The sequence below is a fragment of the Lynx rufus genome, unplaced genomic scaffold, assembly GCF_022079265.1.
Source record: "Lynx rufus isolate CCGP_SWC_20201006 ecotype Redwood Valley unplaced genomic scaffold, mLynRuf1.p SCAF_2, whole genome shotgun sequence".
Classification (NCBI taxonomy): Eukaryota; Metazoa; Chordata; class Mammalia; order Carnivora; family Felidae; genus Lynx; species Lynx rufus.
This window is the reverse complement of record NW_025814834.1, coordinates 176,796,802-176,811,660: the sequence shown is the minus strand read 5'-3', so window position 1 is coordinate 176,811,660 and position 14,859 is coordinate 176,796,802. Positions and strand designations below refer to the sequence as shown.

The window sequence follows — 14,859 nt, the reverse complement described above, 5'->3', positions numbered from 1 at the left end:
GAGTGAAGGAACAACCTTAGCAGACACGACAGCTCTATTCCATAGCCTTAAAAAGACTGTAAGACAGATCTCAGGAATACTCAGGTCTTAATATTAACATTTGCACTTTTAACTGTTTTCAAGAGGCTCTGAAGATCCAAGTCTTGTTTTCATGTTGCCAAGGCAGGAATCTGACTGTAACATCCCGGTTTGTGGAAATAGGTTACTCAGCGGGTGAGCGGTCTAGCTGACCACCCGGCATCTTTTTCCTCGGTCCGCTTTATTGTTCTCTGCCCACTCATCTTAAACCCAGGGACAGTAGTAAACTGATTAGAAACTTTGCTTCTTTGTGGAAAATGGCCCTGAGAACAAAGGGACACTATAGTGGTTTCATGAATATGTTAATTCCAAAGGTCTTTGGTAAAACTTTTGTGTTTTCTCCTTACATATTTTAATTAATCTGAAGAAATTTTCCTTAATTTTTTTAATGTTTTTTTTTTTAATTTATTTTTGAGGGAGAGAGAGAGAGAGAGAGAAACAGAATGCGAGAGGGGTAGGGGCAGAGAGAGACGGAGACACAGAATCCGAAGCAGGCTCTAGGCTCCGAGCTGTCAGCACAGAGCCTGACGTGGGGTTCGAACCCGTAAAGTGCGAGATCACGACCTGAGCTGAAGTCGGATGCTTAACCCACTGAGCCACCCAGGCGGCCCCGATCTTAAGATATTTCTAAAATGGTACAGCCGTTGTGGAAAAGAGTTTGGCAGTTTCCTCAAGAAGTTAAACACGGAGTTACCATGGGGTCCAGCAATTCCACTCCTAAGTATACATGCCCAAGAGAATTGAAAACATAGCCACACACAAAGTCTGTACAACGAATGTTCAGAGCAGCATTATTCGTAATAGCCAGGAAGTGCAAATAACCCAGAGGTCTTACTGACTGATAAATGTGGTATGGCCATACAATGGAATATTATTTGGCAACAAAAGTAAATGAAGTATTGATACATGCTGAACAAACACGCTGTTCATATGTGATACAATATGGATGAACCCTAAAAATATTATCTTGAGTGAAAGAGGCCATTCACAAAGACCACATAGACGATTCCACTTACATGAAACGTCCAGAAGAGGTGAATGCGTTAGACACAAAGAGTTGATAAGTCCTTGGCGTGGGATGGCAGGACCAGGAGGGTAAATGGAGAGTGACTGCTGACAGGTACGGGTTTCTTTTTACAGGATGAAAATGTTCTAAAAATTGAATGTGGTGACAGTTGCCCAAGTCCGTAGGATATACAGAAAGCCAGTGAACTGTACATTTTAAATGGGTGAATTATACAGTACCTGAATTACACCTCAACAACGCCGTTTTAAAGACAGCATTACAATCCAAGAAAAATTGTTTCTCTAAACCAGGAGGATATCCAATGGCCCGTTTATTTTCAGGGGCATTTGAGAAACTAAAAGTTCCGGGAGGCAGGGGTGCAGAGATAACTCACAAGTTCACTTGTCTAGTAAGGTTATGAACATGAAGCGTTTTAGTAGTCCTACAAGATGGGTTTCATTGAGTCTTATATAAGCACTGCCTTGAAAGTGTGGAGGGAGGGAATAATAGCACCACTGTTCGGAGGTTCCCACCAAGGAGATCAGGAACTAGCTGTCTGTCTGTCTGTCTAGCTTGCTTGCTTTCTTTCTTTCTTTCTTTCTTTCTTTCTTTCTTCCTGTCTGTCTATCTATCTATCTATCTAATTTTTCTCCCTCCCTCCCTTTCTTTCTATTTATTTATTTTGAGAGTGTGTGCCACTGGGGGAGGGGCAGAGAGAGAATCCCAAGCAAGCTCTGTGCTATCCGCACAGAGCCCAGAGCACACAGCCCATCAGCGGGCTCGATCTCACAAACTGTGAGAGCGTGACCTGAGCCGAGATGAAAAGTCAGATGCTTAACCAACTGAGCCACCCAGGCGCCCCTATCTGTCATCTTTCTTACCTTCTCTTCTCTGCCTCCCTAATAACTGGTCCTCACTCTCCAATTTCCCTCTCCTCAGACCCAGTGATCTCCAACACAAATCAGAGTAGATGAATCCTCTCTTAAAAATGGTTCATGAATATGTTAATTCCAAACGTTGTCTATAAAACCTTTAATTTTTTTCCTGACATATTTCAACTAATGTTATGCTATTTCTAAAACATGCTGCAGCCGCCATGGAAAAACAATTTGGCAGTTCCCCAAAAAGTTAAACATGGAGTTACCATATGACCCAGCAATTCCACGCCTAGGTATATATGGTGTTTGGTTTCTATATGACATTTTCCATAATAAAAAGGAAAACGAAAACAAAAATAAAATTTCATTTGCTCGGCTAGTCCTCCAAAATAAAGTTCAAGTTCCTCGGCTGCCTGCCTTTCACAGCCCCCCCTTTACAATCTGGCTCCAAGCTATCTCTCTAGCCTCATCCACAACATTCTCCCTCCCACACACAATACAAACACACAATGCTGTGCTTACACCCCAGCCTCGCATACGCACCCTTCCCGGATGTATGTTCCTGTTTCCACGACTCAGCACCTGCTGGTCCCTTTGCTGGATCGCCGTCTCCTCTTTCCGGGCATGTAAGCCAGGATTTCTCTTGCATGACCCAGCTCCAGTCGCTCAGGCAAACTTCCCCACTCTTCACTTTTCTGCTAGAGCCCCTCCTCTATCACTCCACATCAGCGACACTTAGTGTGCAAGAGTATGCAAGTCTGTTTCTCACTCCCCAGCCTGAGGAATTCTTAAAGGTCAAGACACCCCGAGGGACCCAGCATATAGTAGGTGTTCAAGGAACATCCGTGGAAGACAAGACCCCTACTCGAAAGACAGGTACCAACCTAGACTTAATTAAACAGGCTCTCTAGAAATTATACCGACTGATACCACAAACTAATTTGGACGCCAGATATAAAGAAACCATCAATGAGAACGGCTTCCTTCGTGTCAATATAATTATGTGCATTATGTGCTTTGGGGGTACATAAACAGGAACCAAAGCATACTGCTTATTATGACAAGGCGCTTATACTGATTTGCATTTCTCTGCAAAACTCTCGAGGCATATAATTTTGTTAATTTGTGACAAACCTCAAAAACACACCACCAATATTCTGATTGCAACATATACTTTCAAGGAACACAGAGATCAACAAGTTCCTTTCAAAAGTTTCCAACTGGATCTCATGTGTGTTGTTTGGTTTGCTTTTAAATTGGGGGGACTTTAATGCACATTCTAATTTATAAATCTGGATCTAAAGGAAGGAGAGTTCCACAAGGATGTTGGAGAACCTGACCCAGCTTTCTTTTGAATGTTGGCACCAGTAATTAGTGCGTGACCCTGAGGAAATTATTTAATCTGAGAGCCTCTGTTTCCTCCTCAGTCACATGAGAATATTTTCTACCTCAAGAAGCTTTTAAAAAGCAAAAACTTGGGGCGCCTGGGTGGCGCAGTCGGTTAAGCGTCCGACTTCAGCCAGGTCACGATCTCGCGGTCCGTGAGTTCGAGCCCCGCGTCAGGCTCTGGGCTGATGGCTTGGAGCCTGGAGCCTGTTTCCGATTCTGTGTCTCCCTCTCTCTCTGCCCCTCCCCCGTTCATGCTCTGTCTCTCTCTGTCCCAAAAATAAATAAACGTTGAAAAAAAAAAAAAAAAAAAAAATTAAAAAGCAAAAACTTGGCAAACTTGGTTTTCTTTTTCTTCCCTCCTGATACAGCGTTTGAAAAAGTGGGCGCCTGTTCAAACTCCAATCAGTCAGCAGTGATCTTTGGTAATGAGCACTTTCCAGAACAAGTGCTGGTTTGAAGAAAAATGGTATCGAAAAGCTGCCTTGTCCTTCAAATTTGCCTCATGTGTCTCTGGCCTCACTCAACTACTACCTGCCGATTTAGACTACAAGTTAACCCATTTGCCTTGTTCTTCCCTTGACACCAGCAAGGGAAAAAAGAGAAGTTCTGGAGAACTGGACCTCACGAACGACACTGATTTCAAACTCACAGCCACACAACACAGGAAAAATGGCATAAAAGGCAAGACACTGGGTGGAGGCCCTGCTCCTCCATGATGGCCAGGCGATCACCACCCAGTTCAGGCCTCAGGCTCCTCTTATCAGATCAAGGGCCCAGATGAGGACACAGTGACAAGGAAGACAGCAGCCACCACCACCTGCTGAGCGTCCCGCACCAGGCACTATGCCTGGCAGAGTCTCACAACCCTACAACACACGTACCATCCCACCGACAAAGGAGAAAACGGAGGCCTCGCACACATGCAGTGACTTTCCTTTTTTTTTATAATTTTTTTTTTTAACGTTTATTCATTTTTGAGAGACAGAGCATGAGCCGGCAAGGGGCAGAGAGAGGGAGAGGCAGAATCTGAAACAGGCTCCAGGCTCTGAGCCGTCAGCACAGAGCCCGACGTGGGGCTCGAACCCACGGACTGTGAGATCGTGACCTGAGCCGAAGTCGGACACTCAACCGACTGAGCCACCCAGGTGCCCCTCAGTGACTTTCCTGAGAGTACAAAGCCAGTACTAGCAGGCAAGCTCTCATCTGTCTGACTCTAAAGCCTGTGCCTCCCTCTCCGACCTCACGACCAAGAGCCCTGTGTTTCTGACTGAAATTAAAAAAAAAAAAAAAGACCTTGATATTGTTGATCATCATGCCTCTAAGCCCCTTCCAAATTCTAAAGATTCCATGAATCTAAGGCAGTGGAGAACTGTTCCTACAGAAAGGCTCATTCAACACACTCTGAGCTGTTTTGCCATTAATTATGTACAGCTAGCTCTTCACTGCCCAACATGATCCTTCAGGTTTCTATTTATGTCCGAGGCACCTGGGTGGCTCAGTCGGTTAAGCGTCCAACTTCCGCTCAGGTCATGATCTCGCAGTTCGTGAGTTCGAGCCCCGAGTCGGGCTCTGCTGACAGCTCAGAGCCTGGAGCCTGCTTTGGATTGTATGTCTCCCTCTCTCTCTCTGTTCCTCCCCCACTTCCTCTCTCTCTCTCAAAAATAAACAAACATAAAAATTAAAAAAAAAAAAAAAAAAGACTCCTACGTATGTCCTATATTGGGTCCCGTAGAACATACAGTACATATCCGGACTCAATAAAACTGAAATGAATGAAATAGAATGAACTAGAAAAAAGCAAGTCTTCGCTGCATTAACTGCATTGAAAAGTGGGCAGCGAGACAGATGGGAGCGGACAAGAGCTCTGGAAAACTGCATGACTAATGACCGCTAGGCACCCGTGTTTCCTCATCTGAGCTGCAGTTTCCTCATCTAGGAAAGGAATCTGGTACCGACCCCACACGGTCGGCCTGCATAATCAATCTGATAATTAGCAGTGCTGGTCCCCCACTTCCTCAAGAAATACAGAGTGCCCTGGACGACAGGCATTTTGAAAACTGTCAATCATGGCTGTTCTTTTGAGTCAGATTTTTCCCTGGGCTGGCATGGCAGAAGACACAAGTAAGAGGTGACCCTGAGACATACCATTTGTCCAAACTCCCTCCCACCTTTCCTAAGGTGTGTTTGTCTTTCTCTCCAGATGATGCGGCCGTGTCCCTTGCCAAGGGGAAGAAAGCAGCCATCAGACATTACTGAGGTTCCTGTATTGTGACTTTCCCACAGGGGATCAGAAAACCTGCCCCTGCTTTTCTTCCGCTAATGGAAAACATTTGTGTTCCCTCTGCCTGGCTTTTTCTTAGGATTCTCTTCCCACTTTTTCCCCCTAGCATATTTTTCAGGCAATTCTGCTGCCAAAAAATGCAAGGATTTCATAGCACCACTGGGGAGTAAGAACACTAGGAAAGAAAGGGAAACACTACTATTACCAGGAGTAATAATAGCAACACAATACCTGGTAGTGATAGAGTGCTTTTTAACTTCCCAAAGTGCGTTCAGATTCATGACCTCATCCGAGTTTCACCGGACAAGGGGGTCACTAGGTTTCTTGCTTATTTTCCAGATGAGGAAAGTGAAGCCTGGAAAGGTTAAACAATTTTTGCCCAAGTCACACGCAGATCTGAGTGAATCCAAAGCTGGTATTGTTTCTACAATACTTTGCCAGGCTAACTTTGATCCAATGAAGGCTCTATTCAAGAACCTCATTTATTCATTTCGCTTGTCACTCATACACAAACTTCAAGATCTCAAAAGAAAATATTTACAAAGTTAACACCTCATGTTTCCAAAGTGGTCACTGGGCTGGCAACTTCCACTGAGCAGAACTCAGTTTAGAACCCGGAAATAAAGAAAAAATCCCGGCCTCTCGGCAATCAGAAGACATCACGCCTAGTCCCTGCACTAAAAATCACAGACCTTCAGGCCCGCACGCAGAGGTAGTTTTTCCTTTTGAAAGAATTCTTTTTTTTTTTAAACGTTTTTATTTATTTTTGAGACAGAGAGAGACAGAGCATGAACGGGGGGGGGGGGTCACAGAGAGAGGGAGACACAGAATCTGAAACAGGCTCCAGGCTCTGAGCTGTCAGCACAGAGCCTGACGTGGGGCTCGAACTCACGGACTGTGAGATCATGACCTGAGCCGAAGTCCGACACTCAACCGACCAAGCCACCCAGGCGCCCCTCCTTTTGAAAGAATTCTAACAAGCTTCATGATCTTTGCTGAAAGACAGGTGTGCTGGCCACCAACGAAAAAACTACAGACGACCTAACAACGTGAAAACTGGCAGAACAATCGGTCCGGGGACAAAAGGCCCAGCACATAACCAATTGCCCTGAAGACACAGCTGTTGAACAACATAGTTAATATCCGACTGGCTTGATGAGAATCACCAGAAGCTTTTATAAAAAACAGGACCCCAGGTCCTGGCCCAAAGCCTGCCGAATCTGAATCTCCTGAGAAGGAGCCTGAGAATCTCCATTTCACATCAGATGGGTTTCCTTACTAGGTGAGTTTGTGACATACTGATATAGTAGGCATCCCCCAAATAAGTCATTACCCCTCATATAATGTGCGCTGGTTGAACTGACACACTGGGTAGGGTGTCTGCATAAATATAACTGCCCACACAGGGAAGAGGTCCTCGACTACAATCTCATTAGCATCATGCTGTGACCAACTGGGCTTGCCAGCCCAAACAACTGCACAGGAAGGGGAAAGAAAAAATCCAAAATTGACAGGAAATCAAAGGGGCTAAAAGTGGAAAAGGCCACCAACTCTGGCTTTAATAGCCTCCCACAAAGACAGCTAAACCCCCCTGGTGTCTTGGGAAGAAAGAGCTAAGGGAAAACAAAAACAGCACAAAAAGACCTTGGCCGTTCGGACAATTAGGGAAACCAAGGTTTTCAACCATTCTGGAAAAGTCATCATGGCTTACCTATGAAATGGAGGTTCCCTTCTTTTTTTTTTTTATTATTTTTTTTAACGTTTATTTATTTTTGAGACAGAGAGACAGAGCGTGAATGGGGGAGGGGCAGAGAGAGATGGAGACACAGAATCGGAAGCAGGCTCCAGGCTCTGAGCCATCAGCCCAGAGCCCCAACGCGGGGCTCGAACTCACGGACCGCGAGATCGTGACCTGAGCCGAAGCCGGACGCTTCACCAACTGAGCCACCCAGGCGCCCCTGGAGGTTCCCTTCTTTATTTCAACCCACGCAGGATGCCTGGCTGGACAGTTCACCAGTGGATTAATGAAAACCTGTCTCTACATTCTGTGGTTCACATGGTAGATTAAGCTATCAAAACGTATTGAGTTATTAAAAACACATAGTGACTACAATAAAAGAGCAATAAAAAAAGGGAAAAGTCACCTGTTGTGATGGTATGCTTGTGACTACAGCCGACTCTTGAACAACACAGATTTGAACTGCATGGGTCCACTTACAGAGATTTTTTTTTTTAATTTTTTTAACTTTTTATTTTGAGACAGAGAGAGACAGAGCATGAACGGGGGAGGGTGAAAGAGAGAGGAAGACACAGAATCCGAAACAGGTTCCAGGCTCTGAGCAGTCAGCACAGAGCCCGACGCGGGGCTCGAACTCACAAACAGTGAGATCGTGACCTGAGCCGAAGTCGGACGCTCAACCGACTGAGCCACCCAGGCGCCCCCAGAGACTTTTTTTAATACAGTACAGTACTACAAATGTATCTTTTCTTTCTTAAGATTTTCCTAATAACATTTCCTTTTCTCTAGCTCACTTTATCATAAGAACCCAGTATATAATACCTATAACGTACAAAATACGTGGTAATTGATGTTCATGTTTACCAGTAAGGCTTCCGGTCAACAGAAGGCCCTTAAAGTTTTGGGGAAGTCAAAAGTCATATGCATTGCTCAAGGGTCAGCTGTACTATACATTTCAGGAGGCAGGTTAAGGGACACATCTGGCCAAGGAAAAGTCTAGTTAGTTTCTCAGCATATTGGGTTAACTTTAGTAATGGTGCTTACTTTTCCTTCCAGAAAGAATACCAATATTACCTTATGGTCAGCATTCATTCTTTGGTAAAAAAAGATGACACTTCAGTTGATGGTAAATGGTCCAACAGAAGGAACAACTGGGTTTCTACATCGCAGTATCTACCAGCACAGAATCATAAAACTGTTAGTGCTGCAAGAGATCTGAGAAGATGATCTAGTCCCTTCCTTTTGTTGTGATAATGACGAAACCCAGGCCCAGGGAAGTCAAGTGACTTTCTCCACAGTTACATAGTGACCTAGTGGCAGTGTGAGGCCAGAACCCCTATTTCTAGGCTCATCACTGTTGTGACTCACTGAGATAATGGACAATGAAGAGTTAAGCAGAGTGCACCCATGAGGGTAGATATTCCACAAATGTGTCACTCCTCTCTACTAGAAATCCGTCACAGAATGTTGCAAGGCAGCTTTACACATTAGAGATAATCCCGCCCAACAAGTCATTTTACTACTGGGGGAAAAAAAAAAAACCCTGAGATCCACAGAAAACCAACTTGTCCACAACCACACAACTGGATGGTAGCTTTGGCCACCCTGGAACTGGAAGCTTTCTGGCTCCAAGTCTCCTGCTCTCTTCACTACACCACACTGCCTCTCTTCCACAGTTAAAAGTGGGTAGTTTAATAATAACACAAGAGGGTGTTATGTAGCCCATATATGGAACCAGTTCTAGGATTTTACCTCCACTGTTTAAGTGAAAATCAAGAAACATCCAAGAACATTCTGGAATCACTAAATTACCCAGCATAGTTGCTGAGTGTCCAGATTCCATATTTTTACCCGTTTGAGCTTCTTTCTCTTTGCTTCGTGATACTACACCCATCGACTGCATTTCCTGGCGGGGAAGGGCACAGGAGTCCAGCCTTCCAGGCTAAATCTGACCAAGCACCTGCTTCTTCAAACACCTCCCACCCCCTACCCTAAGTTCAACTTACCTACCTTCGGGTATCAAAAGCCAAATGAGGACAGTTGGGTTTTTTGTTTGGTTGTTTTGTTTTTTTTTTTGAACAAACAACTTTCTCTAAAGAGAGCTCAGGGTACACTGTTGTTGAGCAGTTGGCTCAAGAATTCTGCTCAGTTTTAGGGTCCACTTTCTCAGCTACAGTTTAGCGTCCCGATGAATGGGAATCATCCGTCTTCAACTTACTGGGCAAACGTGACATTCTCCTATTTGAAGTGAAGCTTTCTGGTCTTCACCATACTATTCTTACTGAGTATTTCATGGTCTCATCTACTTATTATTCTGAGACACAATGTATAAAGACAACCACAAAACCTTCATCCAGGGCTTAGGTATAAACCCCTTGCATTTGCCCAAGTCTTAAGAGAGGACAAAAAACTTTCACATCCAGTATTTCTTCTGATCCTTGCAGCAACGTAACGAAGTGGCCAGGCTGACCACTGTTTTGCAGATTAGCTAACTGCGCTCGAAGGATGAAGGGCCTTGAACAAAGCCCACGCATAAAAAGCTGGACCTGTCTCAAACGGCCTAGACCTCAAAGTGCATGTGTTGGAAGGAGGCACTCAGTAAATACCTGGGATGAGGGACAGGAAAGAGGGAAAGCAGGGGCATAGAAGCTCCGCATGGATTTACCAAATCTCTGCCTTTTGCTACAGCCACGGACTGCTGGTGTTCCTTCTTTGGAACTGCAGTTGCACAGAGTAAAAAGGTGCCCTCAAAAATCTGTGAACTACTTAGACTCACAACCAGCCCCAAATCAAAACAATGCTATGGGGCCACAAAACCGTATCACTAATGAGAAGAGTTCAATCATGTTTATCCATTTGCTTTGGTGCAAATGGGTAACTGGGAAATGTACAGAGGGAGGACTTTGTGCGAACGGTTTCGGAATTTTCTGGTAAGAATCTGAGTTTGAGGGGCACCTGGATGGCTCAGTCAGTTAAGCATCTGACTCTTCATTTCAGCTCAGGTCATGATGGATCTCAAAGTCCACTGAGATCAAGCCCCACGCAGCGCTCTGCACTAAGTGTGGAGTCTCCTTGGGATTCTCTCTCTCTCTCTCTCTCTCTCTCTCTCCTCTCTGTCTCTCCCTCGCTCACACACTCTCTCAAAGTAAATAAATAAACATTTTTTTTAAAAAACCTGAGCTTGAGGGGCGCCTGGGTGGCTCAGTCGGTGAAGCGTCCAACTTCGGCTCAGGTCATGATCTCGCGGTCCGTGAGTTCGAGCCCCGCGTCGGGCTCTGTGCTGACAGCTCAGAGCCTGAAGCCTGCTTCAGATTCGTGTCTCCCTCTCTCTCTGACCCTCCCCCGTTCATGCTCTGTCTCTCTCTGTCTCAAAAATAAAAATAAACGTTAAAAAAAAATTAAAAAAATAAAAACCTGAGCTTGAAAAGGAGACTGACTCCAGTCCTGCTCACTGAGAATTAGTCCTCAACCCATATGGACTTCAGTGTGAACCTCAGTCCTTCCCTTCTCTGACACGCTGGTTTTCTCACCTAGGAAATGGAGGTGATCTCTCCACAAAGGTTACAGCAAAGAGGAGATACATTTATATTAAGAAGAGGTGAACAGGGCTTAGGACAGTGGATGCTCCTCCCTTCTTGCCTGGGAAGGTCCTCTGCCACTCTCATGTCCCCTGCTACACCAGAACCCATGCACAAAACACAGGAGGTGGTACATGTTACATAATTGAAAGGAAAACAAAACCAATTTCGGAAAGACTACCACACAAAGATTCTTAACTGTGTTTACAAAAGCAATTAGTTGGCAAAGACAGCTCTTCAATGGGAGGTAAACTCCCTTTGGTGTCCTCAGACACCAGATTCTTCTGGCCTTCAAGCCAAGAGTGGACTTTTGTTTTGTTTTGTTTTTTTCACTAAGAATTTAGCGTTCCAAGAAGGTATGAGAAACGAGTTCAACCACTAGCATATTTCCACTCACATAACACTTATGTAGCACATCAGCTTTTATTTTTTCCAGATACAAGGAGATGAAGCTTGCTATGTATTCCTGTGAGAGAATAAACAGAAAACTATGCTTCTCTTTTTAATATATTAGTGCCCTGTAATCCAGACCATATGATCAATAAACTATATAAAAATTAAATCATACTGACAGTCTGAGGCAAAAAGTGAACCAAGTAGAAACAATGTTTTAGGACCGTTGTGTAGGGGATATTAAAATCACATGCTGGTTATTAACTTTCTTTTGGAAGTCAAAGAGTTCTCCTGCATAGGTTTCTCAAGTGCTTACCTTATGGCTTTTCCTATTAATTAAAGGTGTTAGGCATTAAGTTGGTGATGATGTATTTTGGTCTATGCATCGGGGAGACGCTGATAATAAGTCACTTTGAAAAGGACTTTGTTGACATAGTTTTAATGGCACGGCATATACCCTTAAAATAGACAGCTACATGCCTCATAATAAAATGCAGGGTCCGGCTATCACCTTTTTGAGGTAAACAAAATCATTTATTCAACCAGACCAGCAGTGAGTCAACATAATAGCAAAGTAGAGAATATTAGCTTGCGGGGGGGGGGGGGGGGGGGGGGGGAGACACAGGGAGAGTTGGGGCAGATGACCTAAAATGCACAATCATACACATCACTCACACCTTCCACGCACAACAGTGTCCCTGGCTAAACCATAGCCGATAGTTGGGTCTTCTTGCAAATTCCTTCACACTTCTTTTCCCTTTACTGAGAATGCATCGTCTCTTGGGGACGGCCTTCTGAAATCAGCAGAGTGGAAGGGGGGAGGAGAACAATGAAACTGTTCAAAGGCTGTCAGGCATGTTCTACCTTTGTTTTCCTAATCACAAAGTGGGAGGCAGGAGGGTACGAGGCACAGACCGTCTGGGAAGAGTTTACCTTACCGCCAACAACACGCACCAGTAAACACTGGGAAGCCCCAGACAAGTTTACAGCAAACAGCTTCAATGTGTTTAGTGTTTTCCTTGTACTCCCCCAGGACCAGGGAGGGCCTTTTAAAAATTCAATAGCTTGGCAGCAGACTTGAAATACTAATCTTCCCACTGTACAGGATAATAAGCCCTCGGCCCTCAGGAAGGTAGGCCCCCCAGTGACAATTCCTTTACATAGCATCTTAACGTTCAATTTCTAGCAAGAGGTGCCAAGGGGATTTGTGCCTCTCTTCCCTTCCACAGAGCACAGTTTTATGGACAGCTGTCTCTCTGGGCCCAAAGGGGACCATTCTTATGTTTTCATAACCCTAAGCGTCCCATCTTTCTTTGACTCCCAAACTTACTACAGACAGTCAAGCCAAGGACAGACGAACGTCGGTAAGGACCTCGCTGCAGAAAGAGTCAGCAAACACAAAGAGAAGCGTACCTCCAGCCCACCAAGTCTCTGGTTTGCACAATGTGCACGGACAAATCCATTTCAAAGGGGACTTAAGTCTCCGTGCAGGAGTTCTATTTTAAGGGAACTGAACTGGGAACACAGATGTTTCTTCAGTTAGCAGAGTTGGCAGAACAGCTCCTGGACCAAATCCGAGTTCTTAATGCAGGAAGGGGCCTTAGGAGAGCATCTAATTCAACCCACTCACTCCACTGACGAGGAAACTGAGGCCAATGAGGCAGTGGGGTGGCACACCCAGCAAGTGGCAGTGTTCTGATGACAAGTCCTGCGCGCTTTCCATTACGCCATGAAGCGCTTTAAAAAAAAAAAAATTCTACTCTGACTTCAACCTTGGAACTCCTGTAGATTCATGTCAATAGCTTTCTCCTGCCTCCTACCAAGTTCATAAATCCTCCTCGCTCCCCGCTCCATTCTTTAACGCCCACCGCTCTTCCGGCGGGGGCATCCAACTAGCGGGGAAAACAGCAAAGGACCACCGCCTCAACTTTCTGGGACTGCCGTTAACCATGGTGCCAGAACATGAACTCGATCCTGGCTTGCCTGCCCCTTGCCTCGGTCTTCCTAATCAGTGAAACGGGGTTCCTTACCCATCCCGCACCGAGTCAGGGCGAGGGCTGGTTGAAGCCAGGGCCGCGACACCGCCCACCCCTGGCACACAGTAGGCGCCCAACAAGTTGCAGCGGAACGGGCGCCCGCATCAAGGCCCCGGGGCGCACCTTCCTGCCCCCCCCCGGGGGGCGCGCGGGGAAAGGCCAGCCCGAGAGCCGCCGGGCCGCGGCGGCGCGAGCGGAAGGGTTGGGTGTTTACACACATTCAGCGAGGAGGCAGCGCGGCTGCAGGCAGGGGCCCGGCGCCCCCGGAGATCCATTTTACTCGGACGCGGGGCCACGGGCTCGGCGCGGGCTCCGGGTCACGGTTCCGCCCACGGCCCTGCGTAAGGAGGCCGACCCCGCACCTTCCGCGGGACCCTGCCTGCGCCCCCAGCCGGAGGCGGCTTGTAAGGGGCCGCGGGCTCCGGTGGCACGGGGAGCCTGAGCGCGCCCCCACGCCCGCTTCCAGGCCGGGAAGCCGGCGGCCCGGGGAAGGGCGGGCGCCGGGGCTCGGGCGGCGCGAGGGCTCCGGGACAGGGCTGGGGTGGGGTGGGGGTGGGGGGCCGGGGCTGACGGCGCGGGGCCGAGCTCACCCATGAAGAGGCAGAAGAGGTCGAGGCAGATGAGCAGCGCCCGCTTGCTGCCGCCCTTCCTCGGGTTGTTGTTGAGCGCCGGGCTGCCGCCGTTCTTGCTCTCCGGGGCGATCGCCTTGTCGTACTTGTAGTTTTGCATGGCGCTGGCTGCGGCGCGAGCCTCCGGCCCCGCGAAGACGCCCGGCGGCGGCGGCGGCGGCGGCGGCCACACACCCGCGCGCCCGGCCCGCCTCCCGGCCGCGGCTGCTCGGGGACGCGGAGGGTCGGCCCCCGCTGGCGGCGCGGCGGCGACGGTGCAGCCCGCCGCGCGCTTCCCGCTGCAGCCCGGGCTGTGTTCGGCTCCCCGCTGCTCCTCCGCGCTCCTCTCTCAGCCCCCAGCCGTGCGAGAGTCCGGGGGGACGAGAGCCAGATGCCGAGCAGAAACTTCTGCAGAGAGCTGTGCTGCCCGGGGCGCGCGGGGCTGGCGCGTGTCCGGCTGCGCGAGCGGGCGAGTGGGCAGCGCGGGCGCTCGGCCACCTTCCTCGGCTGCTGCTTCCTTAATGAATGGGAGCTGCTCCGAGCCCGGCCGGAGCGCCTGCCCCGACTCCCAACTTCTCCTCCTCCTCTTCCTCCGCCTCCTCCTGCTGCCGTAGCGGCTGCTGTTGTGGTCGCCTGTGTTTGTTTCTGCACTTTATTGCACGAGGTCCTTTTAAAAAGAGAAGGCGGGGGGGGGGGGGGTCCTTACTTGGCTCCGAAGAGATCCCGAAAGCACAGCCCCTTCCTTAAACTGCCTAAGACGTAGGATAATTAAGGCCACATTTTCCCCCACCCCCTTCAAAAAAAAAAAAAAAAATCCTAAAAGGAAAAGTTAACTCTCAAACCAGAGAATCCGGGAGCCCCTAGCGTTCAGAAA

At 47.6% G+C, this 14,859-nt stretch overlaps 1 protein-coding gene across 1 annotated transcript in view; it reads right to left on the bottom strand.

Moving 5' to 3' along the window:
• PLPP3 (phospholipid phosphatase 3) overlaps positions 1 to 14,113 on the bottom strand; it is an 86,787-nt gene extending 72,674 nt beyond the window's left edge. Inside the window, exon 1 of the mRNA XM_047084846.1 lies at positions 13,968 to 14,113. Coding sequence (XP_046940802.1) covers positions 13,968 to 14,106 — 139 coding nt within the window. The 5' untranslated portion in view covers positions 14,107 to 14,113. The remainder of the gene's footprint in view (positions 1 to 13,967) is intronic.
• Positions 14,114 to 14,859: the final 746 nt, after the last annotated feature.